The sequence below is a fragment of the Triturus cristatus genome, chromosome 6 (assembly GCF_964204655.1).
Source record: "Triturus cristatus chromosome 6, aTriCri1.1, whole genome shotgun sequence".
NCBI lineage: Eukaryota > Metazoa > Chordata > Amphibia > Caudata > Salamandridae > Triturus > Triturus cristatus.
Window position 1 is genome coordinate 1,429,258,050 of NC_140589.1, and position 20,675 is coordinate 1,429,278,724.

Below are 20,675 nucleotides of genomic sequence, written 5' to 3' on the forward strand. Positions count from 1 at the left end.
AGCTGAAATAAATGAACTGAGGGTGAAAGCGTGCTTAGTGTTCCTTTTTAAACACCTGCCATAACTCTCCGGAACGCCTACATTTCCCAGGAGCATCTTGCCTCTTGGTGTCTAAATGTATTTTGATGTCATCTTTCTTAAGTGCTTTCAGGTTTGTCTGCTCCTTGTTGCACGGCCCCACTCAGTTAAATGTTATATCTTTAAACATGCCAAGATGAAGTTTGCCCTATAACAACATCTGTGTAAAGTCAATGATACGTCTCATATAAAATCAAGCTCAAGATAGTTGGATAGTTATTGCTGTACTCACAACTCTTGGTATATTGGTGCCAAGCGGGGATGGGCTACTATTGTAATAACCAAATTGGTACAGGCTGGTAGGTGCCCTGTGAACCGAGAGGTCGGTGAGGGTGCGGAGGTGTGGAGGGGTACTCTACAAAAGGATTAACGTCGAAACAACAGCCCATTCAGCACCTTGCTAAAAGGAACAGCATTAGATTATCTACGTCATTTTGGGGAATTCTGCAAACACCTTGAGGGGGAAAAAGTCTGACATATGTCAGCGATAATAAACTGTCTTCAGGTAGAAAGATGCCAGGGGGTTCCTGTGGCCATATTAGGACAAGAACCATTATTTTTATGAACGGTCGGAAGGGGGTCTTTCATAACAGAAGGGAAGGCAGCGGAGTGGGTGGTGAAAAGCTTTCAGACGGGGACAGGTTCTCCGGAGCGGTGACAGGTGGGCTCGTTGTGTCTTTAAGGCTGCCCCTCCCTCCCCGGCGCCGTGTTTGGGGGCGGACAGTCTGTGACTGAGGCACCTCCCTTCGGTGGCTGGAGCCGGCGAAGGGCGCAGAGCCGGGCGAGGCGGCAGGTGCGCGCACCGAGGGGGCGGAGAGGCCGCACAGGGAGCCGGTGTCCGCAGCAGCTCCTGGTCGAGGCTCTCCAGACCAGTGCAGCAGACAAGCAGCGGCGGAGGCTGCACCATGTCCTCGGCAGTGAGCGGCGCCGCCGAAGCCGGCCCCGCAGTGGCCCCCGCCGCCGTCCAGCCCCGGGTCTTCTTCCAGAGCCCGCCGCTGAGCAGCACGCCCCCGCCGGGGCCCCTGGAAGAGGAGGAAGAAGAAGACCCCTCGCTCGCTGCCGCCGCCGCGGCTCACCGGCAGCAGCAGCAGCGCCGGCAGCAGCAGGGCAAAGTGACCGTCAAGTACGACCGCAAGGAGCTGCGGAAGCGGCTGGTGCTGGAGGAGTGGATCGTGGAGCAGCTCAGCGCGCTGTACGGCTGTGAGGTACGTGCCGGCACCCACGGGTACCGGCTCCCGTCACTCGCTCTGTTTCCTACAGTACAGCAGCCGCGTCCTTCTACCGGCGCCTTGACACCAGAGATGGATTTCATTTCATTGATGCTCTAATGCATTCCCTTCTCCCTCCACTAGGAAGCCTGACCTATAGGGCAAGCCGCCTCCGTCGCGTCCATCCTAAACGCGCAAGCATGCCCCTTTTCACCTGCCTCCTGGCCGTAAAGGCGCCAGTTGGTTTACCACCCCTCTGGTTTTGATATAGTTCTTGCATCCTTACAAAAAGGGTCGCTCAGCAGGTGTTAGCGTAAGCTTCCTCCGTCCACTAGCTGGCACGGAGGGCAGCACTCGGTGGCATGACGTTTTGCTTCCCTAGCCTGGCTATACCACCCCCGCAAGGATGCCCGTTTTTACCTCCTGCATCTTTACAGTAAAGAAACCGGCTTCTTTGATCAGCCGTGGTTCCAACAGAGATCTTTACTTTTCACTGAGGTACCTCTGCAGGTCTTAGTGACCCCCCCCCCCCCCAACACACACAAATTGTGGAAGTCCGACATTTATGGCGACCTTCGATGACCTGACCTTTTACTTCGCCGGCATGCCTTTAGTGCATGGAAGCCCGTTTTCAGTGCAGAATCTCTTAACCAACCGCCCCAGTTAAAAAACATCAATAAAGGTTCTTAAATTGCCCTCTGGGCTGCCCCCCCCCCCCCCCCCCCAAAAAAAAAAAATCACAGGCCAATTTTTTAAGGCTTAGCTGAGGAATTGCCCTCTAAAAGGGACACATCAATTAGTTAATACAGGCTGCTATAGAATGTACTGCCATCAGGGGCGATCTCGAACCGTAGACCGCCCCATCACCCCTATTCCCTTCAAGCCCCTCTTTCTGCAGGATCGTTCGCAGAGCTCTGCATGCTTCCGGCTCCACCGCTGAAAGCGAGCCGGTGAACGTGGCTCAGTTTCCCTGGCATATGTCGGAGGGTGGCGCCCTTCTCAAGATATGGATTGGGGGCAAATTGGAGGTTGGTGTCAAAAGCTGTGTGGAAGGTGGAGTTTCAGCAAAGCTCTGCCTGGCTCCTTAGATTTAGCCAGACTCTCCCTTGGCGGGGTACCACGTCACCACCCGACTCGTCCCCCCACCCAAACGTGTTCTGTTTATGTTGCTTTTCTTGTGGCTGCTCTCTCCATAATGAGCCATTACACCCTGATCTGAGCCGGGGATCAGCGGCCCTTTACCGACTGTACGGCGGGGATTAGGGCTAATGCCCTGTCGGCAGCAATCAGAGCCCGGCCCTGGCTGGTATAATTGTGTCTAATGAGACCGCCAGCGCTGCTCCAGGGAGCGTGCAACACTTCCCAGAACCACGCTTGCAGGAACAGCTCGGTACGTCACAACAGCACACGCACTGCCCTGGTGTTTATAAGCGAAGGCCGGCTGCGCATGTTTTGGAGGTGTAAGTAGAGTCACGTTAAGCTTTCTGTTCATAGACATTTTTATTCACAATTGTTTATTGCCTTTTAATAACTAATGTCCCTGAGGTGTAGCTATGGTGACCTGGTTCCTACTGCAATCAGAGAAAATGGTCCTCATCACCTGGTTTAAATAGTAACAAAAAACAACATATAATTGGGGTGCAGTGGGCCCCACATCCCATGACCCAGGGTGCCACTGCACCTGATTAACTGTTTCAAGATGTGTCCTTTAGGCTGTGCATAGTTAATGATATTTTGAGTGTTGATGTTGGCAGACAGGCCAAGCATTGGCACTATTTCATCTAAAATGAGGCATCATGCTGGCGGGGGAAATGGTAGCGGTGACAGCGCAGTTGGTCAGTTCATGGTTCAAGGGCAGGGTACCGCAGCCTCCTTTCACTCTCCAGTGCTTGATGGGAGGCTGAACCTTCAGGTGGGGTCTGGATTTGTTTCACATTGAACTAAGTGATTTCCAAATTAAAGGCGGCCTGTTCGCCAATGCGTGTTCATTGGTCAACTGGCCCTCCCAGTCATGTTATTCAGCCAGCTCTGTGACCTCACCCCCCCCCCCCCCCCCCCTCCAGCGGATAGCAGTAGGGATGCTGGCATGTGTAGGACCATGATGATGATGCTAAAAGTGACATTTTAAGTTCTATCATGCTTCGTATTTGTGGCTGACAAACCAGCACTCACTTAAGTTACTTTCATGCTATGGCCCATTTGACAACTATGAGTGTCCCTTGACACCATCTGGTGCTACAGAGCTGAAATACAGGCACTCACAGGACCCCAGTATGTGTTAGAAGTGAGTTGATGTGAGGGCCATCCATTCCAAAGTGAAACTTGTTGCTGCTTCTGATTTTACTGTCCCAAGGCCCGCCCATCACAAGCGAATGACCAGATGGGCTAAGGGTTTAGGTGTTTGCCTTAAATATCTAGTCTAGGATTTTTCAACTGTGTATTTTTCTTTATAATGCAGGTGAAAGGTCGGTGCATCGTTTTCCTCAATGACAATACACACATTTTTAGGTCTTGCCTACGCAGCGCGCATGCGCTGCTTAGGAAAGAGACCTGTAGCCATCGAGTGCCTTTTTTCAGGCTAAAACGTGCACGCGTTCCATTGCCTTCAATGGCAATGCATGCACGTGTGGCGATTCCCTTGCGGGAGCGAGCGCCGCAATATGGTAGTAATTATCGGTCTCGCAAGGGAATCGCGCAGCCCCCTTACTCCACCCTGCTGCCGCGGACACGCTCCTCCCCCTGCTGCCGGCAGCCTGCCTCGCTTGTTCTTGTTGAATGCGCTTAGATCACTGGTTACACTTTCAAGTGTCATAACATGTTTTGCTTTCTACAGCCATGTCTCTCTTCCCATCTTTATTTGGTCACCCCGTTTCTTCACACAATCACCCTTTATACTGCCCTGCCCCTCCCCTACTCTTCCTCTTTCGTCATCTTTCTCGCTTGCACTCCTTTGCTCCCCTCACGCTTTCCTTCCCTCGTGCTTTCCCTCCTCTTCACCCGTCCTTTCCATTTACCCACTCTCTCCATCACTAGGGTGACCAGAATTTTAAAGCAAAAAGCCGAGACATTTCACAAAAATAGGAGAAGGACTATAATTTTACGTCAGGCGAGCGCACAGAATGACAGCGCTCCTCAGCAGAGAATTACAAAACAGGCAGTAAGAACATACATAAGATGCAATTTTTAAACCCAGTAGCTTGCCTGTGAATTAAGTTGCTTTCTTGGAACAACTGCTAACTACCCCTGCTTTGTAAAACATAAAAAACACCTCCCCCTATTTTAGGCGACCCTTTCCAAAAACCGGGACATGAGCTTAATTTCTTGAAATCTGCCCGGACAGCTGGTGAAAAACGGGGACCGTCCTGGCAAATCCGGGACGCCTCGTCACTCCTTGTCCTCGATTCTCCACCCACTCCTACCCTCCCTCTTATTTTGTCCTTCGTCAACCAGTCTTCTCACTCCACGATCTCGCCTTCTGCATTTTCCTCCTCTTCTCCAGCCATTCGCCACTTCATGCTTTATCTCTGCACCCCTTCTTCCTTCCATTTCCCCTTCCTCCCTTCCTCGGTTTTGTCCTCGGATTGCTCAATAGTAAGCAAGACAACTGACGGACGGTGCTCAAATTGTTTTGATAATACACACCATAGCACGAACCACAAATGTACCCCTGCACACAGTAGAGTGTGTTTAATGCACCCTAGTCAGACTATAGGACACTGATGTATGTGAGATTTTAGTGAGGGATGCAGGTGTTAGTGCCCTTTACTTGGGAAGAGAATCGACCAATTCATTCCATGGAAATCCCATTCAGTCTCTGAACAGGGGTCATCTTCGGCACACGTATGTGATGGGGGTTGGGTTAATATGTGCTGGGCGTTAAGCCAGTGTACTTAATCAATGCTGTTCTTTACAAGGTTATGTGGTATACAGACATACTTGTAAACCGATGTGTAGAGGAGGGTCATTCAGCAACACTGGTCCTTGAAGCAACCCCTAAGTCTGTCTCAGTGACCCCACAGCAGTTGCCCGTCTGCTTTTGAGATGCAGTATAAGTTAGTCCACGGAGTAGTCTGACAAAAAAGCCTGACCTGAACTGATGAGACTGCGGAGGCACATTTGTACCAGATTTACCTTGAAATAACGTAGTCACATTCAGGGTTGTCTGGCTTGCGTGATGCCCAATCCATTTATTCCTGCTATTGGCAGACTTTCCATTTGTTGGCAATTTAAGAATGTCTGAATATCTGAGCTACCTATTCAGAGAGTATACTATGTCTTCCTGGGTGTACCATTCCTTTGACCAGTTGGCCCATTCTCGCACTCTCTTTTGCGAAGTCCTGGAAAAATACTGCCAAAACGCTATTTTAGTAGGCTGGGTTTAGGGTTTTGAAGCAAACAAATGGTGTTGAATGGTTCTGGCTTTCCACCTGTGCCTCACTTTCAGACCAATACTAGCTACATTGAGTCAGTAGGTGGGATTTGTCTGAACTTTTGGATATTCTCAGACATAAATACTCAGAGGGACGTCTGACCAAGAAGAGCAGTTTCAAAATGTCTATTACGATAAACGTCCAGAAAGGATTTAGTCCACTAAACCTTATCCTGTATCAAAGCTACTGCATCTGCTGCTTAATAGTTGAGAGCTCGTGAAATCCTATTTGCCCCAAGGTTCAACAAGCATTGGCATAGCCAGTAGGTCTCACCTTTGGCACCTAAGTGTTTAGCCATGCAACAGTTGATGTTGTTGCACCAAGGATATTGTGCTGCATAACTAAATACATAGAAGGTCCCAAAAGTGACACCTATTGGCTATGCCAATGCTTGTTTCTTTTCTAGCGATTCCTCATATGCTGTCAGGATCTTATTGTTTTATAATACTGCGTAAATCGTTGCTTTGTTTACTACAGTGTTTGATTTTACACATTTCTATTGACTTCTATGAGGTGAGGGACAACAAAAAGACAACTGCAGACCAGCAGGCTCAAAGCAGGCTGATCTGTTGCCTTTATTGGAAGATTGATGGACCTGAGCAGGACTGTCGAGCTGTGAAATAATACCCCCCCCCCCACCCCCATCGGGTACTTCCAGTGCAGGGATTGAGATCCACAACACCTATGGGCTGCAAGAGCTTTTTGTAGTTTGTATGTCAGTGGTTTGCAATGATTAATTGGTCAGGCTTTCTTGTGTTGAAAAGCATTGCCTTTGTTCTTTACACTTTAGTCTCTAAATGGTTGGACTAAATTTGAAGCATCTGAGCAAATCAACAGAGGTCGGTGCCCATACACAGCCAGTACACATATGAATACTGTGTCTAATACCCAAGATTTCGTGTGTTCCCCCCCAAATTTGGATGCACTAAAACCTTTTTGACTGGTTCAACACCCCTTGCACGCCTCCTGCTTCTTCCTTCTCTTTGATTCACACTTAATGCATTTATTAAAAAGCATATAAAGCATCAGCACCTGGCACGATGCAAACTAGGCACGCCTTCAGTAATAGGTCTACAAAACAGGTACATGCGCCGCTGGCTTCCTTTAAAGCTTTGAATACACCTAGAAGCATGTCTATACTCGTCTTTTAATTGCATCTGTTGTTCCTGATTTACAGCAGGCAAATGTTGTGCCTTCAGGTTCATCAGCGGCACACCACTTGTAGTAACGCCTTGCACGTCGGCTCCTTGGCACATCTATACATTTCTTGAGGGTCTTTTGGATAAAACACCCATCCACTTGTTGAACTACATCTTCAGATATGTTGCAACACCCACTTTAATGGTCGTTTGAAGCCATGTCTGATGGTCTCACCGTCAGCACTAGTGCTGACTTTGGACTCTGGCGTTTTTAGAGTTGGCCTGAGTTTGGCACCTCTGACTTCAAGAGCACCATTTTCCTGGACCTCCCTACCTTGCAGCCATTTTTAGATTAGGTTGGATGCAAAGTTCCCCATGCCTGCTTTATATGTACTCATGTCTTAGAACACTTTCTTATCTGCATATTGACTTTTTATTCCGTCCCATTGGAAGCATATTTGCATGGACATTTGTTGCACATCTCCCTGGGGGGCTTTCAGGAGTCCTTAAAATGTTAACAGTGATACCTCTTGGACGGTCAAAGTGTTGAGATGTAGAAGATTCATGGCTTTTGTTTTGAGTTCTGTGCATTGTTTGATCTTTCTACCGCTACCCTGTAACCAGTCTTCGAAGGCAGGCACCTAAAAGCATGGACGTCAAACGAACCTTCTAATAGAGCTGCACGTGGCCAAATACCTTCTTTACTTTTAGAATCCTCAGCCCTGTGGGTTACTCAGAAAATGTGCTAGGGTTGGAAACAAATTAACTTGGAATGCTAATTGCAGCATGACGTAGTTTATTCCAATGAATGAAAAAGCCCTCACGTGAATTGGAGGAAAGTAAGCCTCTCAAAGTCCTTGCTTCTGTTTCTTTTACCTTGCCAATTGCTGCAGGGGAGGGCGACCCCTGTTCTCATGTTTGGTGAAACCTTGAGGCCGACAGCGCTATAGTGACATATATCTTTAAGGTCATGGTCTTTTTGGACATTGTCATTTGGTTTGTGGTCTAGTTGTATTGGATGGCTCAAGACACACATTGATTATCCTGTTTTGGGCTTAAAGCATATCTTTATCTCTGTCAGAGCTTTGACGTTCAGTGGTGCTGGATTAAACCTGATGGAGGCCCCTAGGCAGTCGAAATTTCGCCCCCCTCAAATTATCTCCTAATACTTTTTTTAATTTTACCAACCAACAATTTTAATAAACCAATTTTATTACACAAAACGAAACATTAACAATTATTAATGTTACTAAACAAAAAATTAATTTAATAAACCAACAAATCTTTATATATTCACTATCCTCAATTTGTTTTTGGTGATATCTTGGAAGTCTACCTTTTGCAAGACATCATATTCAGTGGCCATAATGGTAAGTGAGTCCAGTCGTTCTTGTGTCATTGAAGATTGATGACAATTTTTCAGTAGTTTTAACTTTGAAAAGGTTTGTATTTTGATCCTTTGCCGCGGGGCCAGTAAAAGGAGTGGGGCCCTTAGGCTGGTGGCTACTTTGCCTAATTGGTAATGCAGAACTAGTGCTTTGCTCCTTATTGCATGCAGGACTGGACTGGGAACCCAAAGCAGCCCTGGCAAATTTAGGCAGACTAGCCCTGTACAGTGTGTAGCAAATGCAGCAAGCCTGACCACTACAAAGTTCTTGTGGGAGGGAGGGATGGCTCTCCCCCCCCCCCCCCCCCCAAGAAAATTTTGAGGGGGGAAAATCGCAAAAATGGTGCATTCTACAACTCGTTTTTTATTACATATATAATTTTATTAGCTTTTAAAGCATAGTTCACTATGATCTTACAGTGCACCAGGCTACAACAATATTTGTTTTGGCCCTTGAATGATTTCCCTCGCTACCACCTTTTAACAATGCCCCTCATCTCTCCATAGTCTCTCTCTCACATGCATTTCATTTGTTTTATAGCGCCTCTCACACCAGTGTAGGGTGTTGCAGCACTTTACATCACACGCAGACCGAGACAAAGACCCTTAAGGCATGTGTAAATCAGTGTATTGAAAATGTTACATATGGCAAAGGAATACAAGGTGTAGGATTCGTATGTCACCCATACTGGTAGACATTTTTTTAAGCATTCTTGTTCTGGTGAAGCAGAGATTCAAAGCGTAACACAGTGGTTGGATTTACTAATAAGAATGTATTTCTACCCAAACAAACCCATTTTATCAACATTAGAATGATGGACTGGGGTACACAACGAACCTATACCATGCAGTTTGCATGCAGTTCTTTGGCATTTCATAGCTCACTGTGCTACATTAGAATTGTAAGTTATGAACTGTAAGTAATACAAGGATCACTGAGACCAAAGCAGTAACTCAGTTAGCTATGCACATTAAAAACAGTTCCGTGATCTGTATGGTACACATTCTTTGCATCAGACATGTTAGCCCTCCACTATTTTAATGAATTCAAAGCTGCCAGTAGACACAACTCCGATCTCTCTCCAGTGGGAACATTAAACACCAGCGATATCAATCCAGACACTTTTATTTTTGCCTGAAAACTGCCGGATATACAAGAAACTCTGCAGAGAGAGAAGGAAGTGGGTGATGATGCTGACCTGCTGATTTTGTTACTGGGGGCCGATATTGCATCACTCCTGTAAAACTGACCCCCAGTAACAACACTGTCCATCCACCCGTTTAGCCTCCCTAGGAAACACCCATTATCATGTACGGGCAGTCCAGCCTAGGTTGCATGCTTACCTTAAAAATATCTCCTTGAATTGGGATGCCTCCGAAGGCCGCATTACAAGTATGCCACTCCAATGCAAAAGAACCACAAAATGAGGCATAGCGGTTGTGCATATGTACTTGGTTGCACCAAAGTCATTGTTCTTGTTTGCAGCAACTCTGTTCTAGATTGTGTGTCTGTAATATAGACATTTGTGTAATGTTGAACAAGGTGGGAATATGTCTAAATGTTCAGGTACTTGCGTTTGGGGATCATATGTTGGTATGATGGCCTGAGTGCCCAAGAAGGTTCACTCGAATTTTTACTATACTAGCTGCTTTAGTAGGTGTAATCTGACCAATCATAGGCTGTAGAGTGGACTACTAGATTTGAGAGACCCCGTGTTGAGTTATTCCTGTGCCACGTGATGCAGTGGTTTGAGACAAATGTATACCCATTGATTTATAATCCTAAGTGATTATTACATTTTACTTAAATGTGTGTATGTATGTATGTGTATATGTGTGTGTGTGTATATATATATATATATATATATATATATATATATATATATATATATATTGATGAAGATTCCACCGCAATTAATCCAAAGGAACACTCGCACTCCAAGGTCCGTTATTTCAAGAAAGTTTTATTGGCTACGCGTTTCGAGCAGACGCTCTTCTTCACTGGCCACAGAAAGTATAACACTCGTCCTCCATTTAAAATGAATAAACATAGAAAGTGGACCAAGCGTTGCTCGCTATCCGAGCAATGTAATAAACAAAAGACTTCAAAACACTCAAAGTGAGAAAAGAAGAAATCCTTGAAGTTTACAAACGCAAGTGCGTAAACAAAAGAGTGTAAATAACATCAGAAAAGCCAAGTGGCTATTCTACTGAAAAAGACAACAAATATACTTTTCACAAACAATTATTTCCATATGAACACTCCAGTAAACACTGGTCATTCGACCATTGAACACATGGTCCCATACAATAAAAGTTTAGAGTGAAAAACAAAATCACTGACAATTGTTCACTACGAGATTATGAATGTAGCAGGAGAGAGCAGGGGGCACTGATTGGACACCATTGTCCTAGGAGTGAAAAATAAGTCACACAACCAAACTGAGTATTGAATATATATATATTCACTGAAAAAACCATAGGTTTCAGACATGTTATAGTTAGCGGAAATTTTACTGATAAAAAACCAATGAAATTCCCCCGTTATAGTTAGTGCAGGCAACTATAACTCACGCGACCGCAATCCTCTGCTGATGCTAATACTGTATTTAGACACTTATTTGCCCATGTCTTCTTCCATAAATTTTTAGCTATACATATATTAGAAATATTTTTTTTTCATAAAGACACATATGTCATCAGCAGTAGATTGCGGTCGCGTGAGTTATAGTTGCCTGCACTAACTATAACGGGGGAATTTCATTGGTTTTTTTATCAGTAAAATTTCCGCTAACTATAACATGTCTGAAACCTATGGTTTTTTCAGTGAATTTGCAAGGTTTTTTAAATGCTAATTCCGAACTATAACGTGTGTGAAACCTATGGTTTTTTCAGTGAATTTGTACGGTTTTTTAAATGCTAAGTTACTTTACGCCATTCGTGGCGTGCACGCCCACTTAACGCAGTTCGTTCCGTGCGCGCACGGTGAGCACGCGGTGCGCTTCGTGCACCGCGCGCCCACTTTACGCAGTTAGTGCCGTACACGCAAGGTGGGCACGCAGTGCGCTACGCACACCGCGTGCCCACGTTACGCACCGTGCGCACATGGAGGACATATGCGCTTCCTTGTGATAGGTAATCTGTTAAATTTAATTTGTAAGTGATGACAATAATATGCCATGCACAGAGTTTTTTTTTTTTTTTATTAAAATTTTTAGCGTAAGCGCACCGTACGCGTACGGTAAGCGTAATCGGCGAAATTTTAAAAAAATAAAAATTTACCGTTTTTGGCCTTTGAGGACTCAACTAACATGGCTATGTGCATGGGCGCTGTCTAAACAGCCCCTTTATATGTTTTTTGCCTTTATTTACTGCCCCCCCCTCAGAGTGCGAGAGAGAAAATGGCGGCCGCCGCTTCCTGGTTTCGACCGATTCGAATGTTTACTTAGATGTAACAGCCAATCAGAATCGCGCTCGCGCACGCCACCGTACGCGTACGGTAAGCTTACGGTAAGCGTACCGTAAGCTGGCTCAGATATATATATATTGATTTAAAGGCTATTTTCTCAGAGTCTACTGAACAGATTTACACCAAACCTACAAAAGGCACTTCCTTGACCTGAGGACTACCTCTCTGCCAAATTTCTAGTAATTCTGTTCAGCCGTTCGGGCTGTAGCCCTGTCTAAAGGTCCTATGGAAAAATGCATGGGAAAAACGCGTTTTGGGACCCCCCTTTTATCTCAGCCCCCGCTTGACGAATCCCCCCGAGACTTTCAGGGTAGGAGCGGAGCGTAGCGCCCCACCTATTTTGAGAAATTCGCGAGGATTCGTCGACCGGCGCCAAAGTTATTCAAAATAGAATGTTGCGGATTGCCTATGGAAAAGGGGTCCTAACTATAACTACCTACTGGCGACCGCCAGTAGGTAATTATATATATATATATATATATATATATATATATATATATATATATATATATATATATTATATTATATTAAAAGATGTTCAGGACCTTCTTTCAAGAGTAGGAACTGATGAACCAATTTATTTAGCATAAATGTAAACTATGCATAGTTATTTTATATATCTCCTTATCTTTGCACACTCGTGTATTATCTTGCTCTATCAGTGCACTTTGATATTTCCAATCTATTGCTGCTTCAGATAACTTCTTATCTTAGACTCTCACTTTTTACTCTTGGCCTCTCACGTCTTTTGTCTCCCTTTGCCCCCGTGCAAACCTCCTTTAATACAAACACACTCTGTTGATCCCACGTTTCACTCCACTGACCATTTACCCTCTAACCATATTTGTCTATCTTGTTGCCCACCATTCCGCTAAGTTGCTCAAAAGGTTTCGCTTAATCGTTTCACTGAACTATTTTGCTTCTTTTCCACTTGACACACCTTCTTCTGATTCGCCCTATAAGCGCAATTCTCACACTTAAATCCTTCCATACCTGGTCCTACCCTTCTCCAATCAGTTTCATATTATCCTCTTGCTCTCCACTTTTTCCAATGTACATAAACCTTTTTACTTTCCACTTGCTATCTCATACAGCTTCATCTATCTATGTCTATATCACATATATATATCTATGTGCTATAAATGGGTATTTTGTACAGCACAAACCTAACTAGCAAGCATTAGAATGCCATACAAGATTAGAAGAACTGACTTAGAATTTATCATCACATATGAAGGAGCAGGATGTCCATGGGTGGTGAATCCTACTGGGTGGAGATGTAGTATTATCTGAAGAGGTTGGCCTGTAGCTCGATTCTGAATTGGAGAAAGGACGGAACAGCATATCTTAATATCTTTTTTTGATAATCAGTTTTATTGATTTTTAAACAGGGAGAAAACAAACCAGCATAGGTGAAAGGCAGCATGTTACAGCACTTGTAAAAAAATTCCCGTTACATGTGAAGAAAAGGCACCAACAATACGTAGTCTGACTAAACTCTGCACCCTCTTTAGGCTTCCCACATTGATGCTACTCTATCTGCCCCAGCCATTTGCTCCAGACTTTTCAATGTTTCACCGGGCACCCTCTGGCCTCATAAAAAGACTTCTCTTGTGTGGCGCACCAATTCACCCCTTTGTGCCATTTCGTTATAGTGGGTGGGATGGGATTTAACCAGGTAGCTGCGATATCCCTTTTGGCCACTACCAGAGCTGTGTTTAGGAACAACTTGTCAGATCTGGAGCCATTGAGACTGTCTGTGATTCCCAGGAGCCCATTCAGTGGATTATGTGGGACCTCCCAACCCAGGACCTCAGAAAGTTCTCTTTTAATGGAGTCCCAGTATTGTGTTATGGCTAGACGAGACCAAACCATATGATGAAAGTCTTCTGGGTCCTGGTCATAACGCGTGTATGATTCATTTAGCCTCAGACCTGCATTGTGAAGGCGTTTCGGTGTTAGGTATGCGGCATATAGGTAGTACAATTAGATCAGGCGAAGCCTGGCTGAGGTAGTGATTGTTTTGGGTGCCATTATTGCATCTCTCCAGAGGTCCCATCCATCCCTCCCATCAGCCACTAAGGTGATCTAATGTGTTTGGGGTGTTTATTTATCATGGAACGGTAAATACAGGAGATCCCTCCCCATCCCAGGCCCCCTGTCATGGGTTGCACCTCGGGGGGGGGGGGGGGGGGTGCTGTATTCTGGTAGTGAAGTGCCAGTTGGAATGTGATTGTTGAGGGCATGTCCTAGTTGTAGGTACTTATAAAAGTGTAAGGGGTGTAAGGAGTATCGGGTCTGTCACTCCTGAAAAGTACGCAAGTGACGCCCGTCCATATGTCCCCAAATTGTGAAATCCCTAGAAAGTCCCAAGCCTTGAATCCTTCTAAGTTGCTGACTTCACGAAGCCAGGTACCCTGCCAGAGTGGTGTGTAACGGGTCAACTTGTTCGATCATTGGGTGTGTCGCAAGGGAGGCGCACCAGGCTAGGAGAACCACCCTTGTCACTGTGGGCAGAGGTCTGGGTATAGGACGCCCGAACACCCTTGCTTGGATCTTGGATTGGTCAAAGTAAGCCAGCTCTGTTCTGTAAGCTAGGTCTGACCAGCCTCCATTGAACCAATCGTGCAGGGTGAGTAAGTGGGTTGCCAGATAGTACAAATGGAGATTGGTCATGCCCATACCCCCCGTCAAAGCATGGAATTCGGCATTGGGACAGGGCCAGGCAGGGTCTCCACCAGCTCCTCAGAAATTTGGTGATCAAACTGTCCAGTTTGTTGAACCAGGTCCGTGGGAAATGGAATGGAGTGTTTTGAATTCTGTATAGGAATGTGGGATGTATCATCATTTTGAAGAGGGTGACTTTTCCCAGTGCATTGAGGTGCAATGTCTGCCATTAATGGAGGTCCTCTTAGGCTCTCTTCACCAACGGGGTGATGTTGAGTGCCCACTCAAGGTCAGGAAGCAGGCCACCCAGATTCCCAGATAATTAAAGGATTGCCGTCTAATAGGTATCGTGGATTGCCAGTCAAAACAGTCACATGAGATATGGAGAGGGACTAGAATGGACTAGGTGAGGTTTAGGTGTAGGCCAGAAGCTTGTCCATAGGAGTGCAGAGCCCCAAGACAATGGGGGCCAGATTGGGCCGGGTCGGCTAAAAAGAGCAAGACATAGTCTGCATATAGAGCGATTTTTATCTTCATCAGAGCGTAACCATTTCCATCCCCTGATTCGGTCGTCAGACCATACGAGGCATGCAAGAGGCTCCATTACCAGGGCGATCAGAAGCGGGGAGAGAGGACAGCCCTGCCTTGTCCCCCTCCTAATAGGGAACGGCTCCGACAGCGCCCAGTTGATGAGCACTTGTGTGTTCGGTCCAGTGTATAACACTTTAAATATCTTAATCTCTCTCATACAGTAATACAGCAATTTGTAGTTTTTTGCGCTGTGTACTTTTTTCCCATAAAAAATGTGTTATTGATTCTTGGCACCATTTTCAATCCCAGGAAACTGGACTAGCCAAGGTGACCCTTGCTTGTCAAAAAACAAACCATCTCCTGAGGCTGTTGGATTTTAGCAGTGAGATGAAATTGCAGTAACACGCCCTAATCTTTGGCTTTGCATTAATGCCTCTGAAGTCTGCCATCTACAAGGCCAGTCTTAAGACTGGCATTTGATTACAGGAGGCACAAGGATCAATGCTTCTTTTATCTTAGCATTCCAAAAAGTTAAAAAAAATATTCAGGGCATTAAGTGAGTTATTTAACACTCCGTTTTATGCATTTTCAACTGTATTATTAATGACTTTAGGTTTAACAAGCAACCCACCATCTTAAAGATCTCTTTTGAAATATTTTCTTCTGTGGGGATGTTATTGGAATATTTTTTGCAGGTCTCACTAAATTACTGTACTTTCACATTTGTGGTTTGTCGCTGTTGTGATTTTGCAGATTTTAATTCTGCTGCCATTGTTTCCAGAGCACAGAGCATTCTTTTTTGCCCTTTTAGCTTATAATTATAATGTTTACATTTACAAAATTCTGCCTAGAGCAGTTGCAAAGGAGCTCATTTATTTAATACCTTGATCAATACATTGTCGTTCTTATTAACTTTATTCTCTTCTCCGGTTTCAGGTTCTGTATTCTCTTAAATTCATATTTTTATTCAGAAAGCAGCTTAAATTGTCTAGTGTAAGTTTATTCCCTCTTCTATCAATGTATTTACATGGTGTCTTTTTTTTAACTAGGCACTAGTTACTCTTGGTTCAAATTTGATAAGGATAAGAGCTCTCATAATGCCAAGTAGTGTCTGAGCCTGAAGATTATTTTCTTGTTTTGCCTATACATTGAAATCTCCTACTACAAGCAATTTATCAACTGGGGTTTGCCAGTGGATTGTTGTATCATCTAGCCAGATAAAATAATTTCCATTCAAAGCTGATGGCCGATAAAAGAGAATAGAGAGATAATTTTTTTTTTATTTAATGGACATCGCTGCAAGAAAAGAGTCTTATTGGTGCCAAGAAAGGGCACTATTGTCTTTGAATTGATGTAACTTGAATGTAAAGTTTAAACAGAAAAGGGTGACTAAAAATACAAAATGGACAAAAAACTGAATTGAAAAAAAATATCGCCAATGTCTTGTCCCACCAGTCCTAGCACTACTTTTTACATGCATATGTACATATGATAAGGGAAAATATAGTCGCTCACAGTGCAAGAGAGCCAGTGGGTGAAGTTGGCTGAGCCCCCACCCCCCGTGCCTTGATGTGTGTTGCGGTACTCAAGCAAATGGCTAGTGACTATTGAATAGACCAGCGGATGATGAGGGCTGACCCAAAGTCCCTTTATGTAGGGAAACAGCCTTCACAACACGGCTGTTTCCACGCATGCCATTACAACGCAAGCGTTACAACGTGGTAAAGTTTTGCATTGTAAAGGCATGTGTTACAATGGAATGCGAATTAACGCCATATAACCCTTTATGTATATAGGCATGCATATTGTATTTGTGATTTATTTATTTAGTTTAACATTTTTTTTAATTTAAAATATTACACAAGGCTGATGAGACAGCCAAATGTATCTCTAGGTCAGCTTAAAAAAGTGCCCTATGTCATATCCTACATGTTGGAAATTGGCTTACTGATTGAGGGGGCTGAAACCCTTCTCGAGCAGTAACCACAATTTATTTTAGGGTGAAGTCTTTGCAGACCCCAAATTAGCTTGTGCTTAACCCTCTGTTAGCTTGGAACAAAAGCAGTCAGACTTAACTTGGAGGCAATTTGTAAAGTTTTTATGTAGCACTTCAAACAGTAATAGAGTGAAAACACAAAACAAGAAAAATCCCACACCAATTTAGAAAAATATAGTAACATTTCTTAAAGTATTTGATACCAAAACAACAACAACTTTTATCAGTAGACCCAGAGATATGCAATTTTAAAGATTTCAGGTAAGTAAAGTGACTAAAAGCAAAAAGCGCCACTCACAGCTATCTGGCCGTGCGAGACCAGGTGACAGTCACAGGTTTAGTTTAGACCAACCATGATGGAGTGCGGGTCGTATATAGGGACCAGGTTAGTCCTGTTGAAAGAGTTACCTTCAAAGTCCTGCGCAAGGAGTTTCGGTTGCTGTGAAACAGGCCGTGAGCAGCAGGGAGAGCATCATGGATGGTCGTCGATGTAGCGCGAAGAACATGCTGGGTGTCGGAGACGGTTGTTTCTGGAGCTTTGCGTTGGTTGTCACTGCATGTTGATGCTGTAGTGAGAAGTGCAGATTTCACGCTGCTAGACGTCATTGGCTGATGTGGCGCGAAGAGCTGAGGTCACAAGAACGTCATTTTGGCGGACGACAAGATATGGTGTGAACTAGCCCATTCACGAAGAGCCCAAAATTTCAGGAAAGCTTAACGGAGGCCACACCAAGGGTCCAGAACTTGAGGGGTACCACTTGGGGGCAGTACGGTTCCTCCTTTAGGGTGGATGAGCATCGTCCCACCTGCTCGAAGCGCAGCAGTAAACCAACAACTAATACGTTATGAAAACAGTCTCAATCATTTCTACAATGTGCTTAAGTTGCTAGCAGCAATGGTGATGACCCTACAGGTGCAGAGCGCGCATGTCTGATTGCCCAACATGCACACTTCTGTTGCACCAATCCAGCAGCTGTGTAACAGCCGTGGGATGGCAGACACAGGTCCCCAGCCAGAAAGAGAGCACTAGGTTTGCCTGCTCCATCCAATTCTGATGCTTCTCTCATTCTGAAAACCGCATGACAGCAGCTGCAGGACTGGTTATAGGTTTGCATTGGTGTGACCAGACAGCAGTGAAGCCTCAGATTAGAGCAGCACGTGGGCTTTTAGAGCGGACCTCGCCTCCTTGTGGGGGAGCTCAACTACTTTTCACCGCATCTTGGAAATTGCCCGACGAGGCTAAGGGGGTTTCACTCAGTCGTGACAGCACAGCTGTCTCCTTGCACAGTGACTCCCCTGGTGACACCACTGGGTCCCCCATCAGCACGTGCCCGGCCCCTCATTGATAAAGACCGTTGTCTGTAGGAGCACAGGTACATGGTGAAAACTAGTGTCCTCCACTTCAGTGGGACACAATGTGCAAAACTCCTAGTTGCATTGCAGCAAAGGAACGTTAAAAGTCAAAAATGGGATTGTGACTCATGATGTACTCATTGCGACAGCTTATGACTAAGCAAACACAAGGAAATGATGGACGGGAGCGCTGAAACTTTTCAGACACTCAGCCCCAGTTACAGACCTGGGTTTAATCTATTATCGTTCTTTAGCTAGCTTCGCCACCCCAGTTTCAACTCAGCCATATGCAAATCAGTCTTGACCCTGTTCCTCATGGAAACAGTCTTAGGGTGAACAAAGCAGACACAAGGAGATGATGGACAGAGGGCTGAAAGTTTTCAGACACTCAGCCCCAGTCACAGACCTGGGGTAACGTCCCCTAGATCCAGTACAAAATATCCACAGATGGAGTAATCCAATATTAATCAAATGTTAAGACACTGATTAATTTCCAATTTGAATGTATTACTTTGTCTGTGTTCTCCCATCATAAGAATTCATATCATTCTATGTCATAAAAATGAAAAGGCTTGGGCAAATTATGCTTGTGTGTGAGAAGTTGGCCTGGCATATGCTGGTCACTAGTTATAGTGGCCACCTTGCACCAGTCCAATTCGACTCTTATGGTAGATAGGTTTAAGACAACCTTTTAAAGAAGGCTATCCTAGTGGTAGCTGTGGAGAGCAGCCTTCAGGCTAAGTCTCAGAGGAATGTAAAGCAGCTTGTTTTACCTTATAATCTCTTGAATTAACTAATGAAAGGACACCACACAGGTACATATATCAAATATATATTTATTTCTAGACACACTCTACTAATCTCTTTATGAGATTAGAAGCCAGGAACACATTCAAATATCAACGTTTCACAATAAGTTAAGCACAAATATGGCTGGAGCCCTAGGGGCGTACCAGACCATATACTAAAAAAGAGGTTTAGGAAAGTTGACTTGCAGAATGACAAGGCCTAGGGCCTGTAGAATCCCTGGGGCTTCACTAATGCAGTAAAAGCAGGTAAGTAACAGACCCACGGGAGACGCATGCAGTGTGAGAACACAGCCGCGGGTTCCCTATTGATTACAATGGAGCAAGTCGCGGTTTGATTTTTTAAGTTTTAGGGTACTTCGAGGAAGTCTACAAGCAAGCCGCTTACAAGGTAAGTAATTCGAGGGCCAACACACACTAGGGCACCGGAGTGCACGAGTTACCTCACCCAGGGAAGCCGGGTGCATAGGTGTCTTTTGGTGTCGGGTCGCGTCGCGTCGCTGTTTTCTATGGAGACCAAAGAAGATTTGCTGCTTGCGGCGACTGAACAAGTGTCCGGTGGAATCCAAGGCTGGATTCAAGATGCAGATGACCTGAAAATTGAAGGGACAGTGTTCACAGTCACTTGCTAGTGACCCGGGGCCAGGAAGATGGATGCCCACGGATGTCGGGTGATTTCAGGTGATAAAGGGTGTGTTTTGACTCTTTGCTCATGAGGTCCAGAAGAGATCAATGATGACCAGCAGCTGGATTCGGAATGGCTCACGACATCTGCAGCCGACTGCGGTGTCGGCAACCGGATTGGAGCCAACAAGCCATGGCAACAGCAAGTCTTGTGGAAAGTGAATTTAGTCAATGGTGCAGACCAGCAAGGTCTGAGGGACTCACCCAGCGAGGGTGAGTGAGGGCAGGCCTGGAGCAACCAGGGGAGCCCTTTGAGTCAATAAAGTCTTCAGTGGACCCCCAAGCCAACGGGCAAGGGATCGCGAAGACGCCTCTTGAGGAAATGCTTCACATGAGCCCACTGTCACTCTGGATGGGGTAGGCCTCTGATTTTTGCTGCAAAACCTGCTGGAGGCTTGGGCCACAAATGGTCCAAAGCACAAGTTCGTAGAACGTCGTGAAGGGGTGGCACTCGACAATAGTGCACGGTACCCGGGTATTACTGTTCCTTTTCACTTGTGGGGTCCACTCACCTCAGCTCTGCTGGGGACTCACAATGGCCGTCGAGAAGTCAGGAAATCCACTTCCGGGACTGCAGGGACTTCGGACTCCGGCGGGAATGGGAACGTTTGCGACCTTTTGATTCAAGTTTTTGGTGCCTGCCAAGCAGGGGAGTCACTCCTTGACTCCAAGGGAGATTCTTCTGTCTTCCAAAGGTAGTGGAACGTCGAAGGGCCAGGATTCTTCTTTGTAGAGCGTCGCCCAGGGTGATCTACTTTGCAATGGCAAGGTTTCCTATCTTATACTGAAGATAGGGGAGGGACTAGCTCTAGGACCACTCCTCTGGGAGGGTCGGGTAGGGGGTGGTTACACCCACTTCCCTTTGTCCAGTTTCACGCCAGAGCAGGGACAGGTAGCCCCTGAACTGGTTTGAGCTGGCATATGCAC

At 45.4% G+C, this 20,675-nt stretch overlaps 1 protein-coding gene across 1 annotated transcript in view; it reads left to right on the forward strand.

The window, feature by feature from the left end:
* The first annotated feature begins 784 nt into the window (after window positions 1-784).
* Window positions 785-20,675, forward strand: part of PPP1R14C (protein phosphatase 1 regulatory inhibitor subunit 14C) — a 261,496-nt gene continuing 241,605 nt past the window's right edge. The window contains exon 1 of the mRNA XM_085612482.1: window positions 785-1,283. Within this exon, the coding sequence (XP_085468608.1) occupies window positions 984-1,283 (300 nt within the window). The 5' untranslated portion in view covers window positions 785-983. The remainder of the gene's footprint in view (window positions 1,284-20,675) is intronic.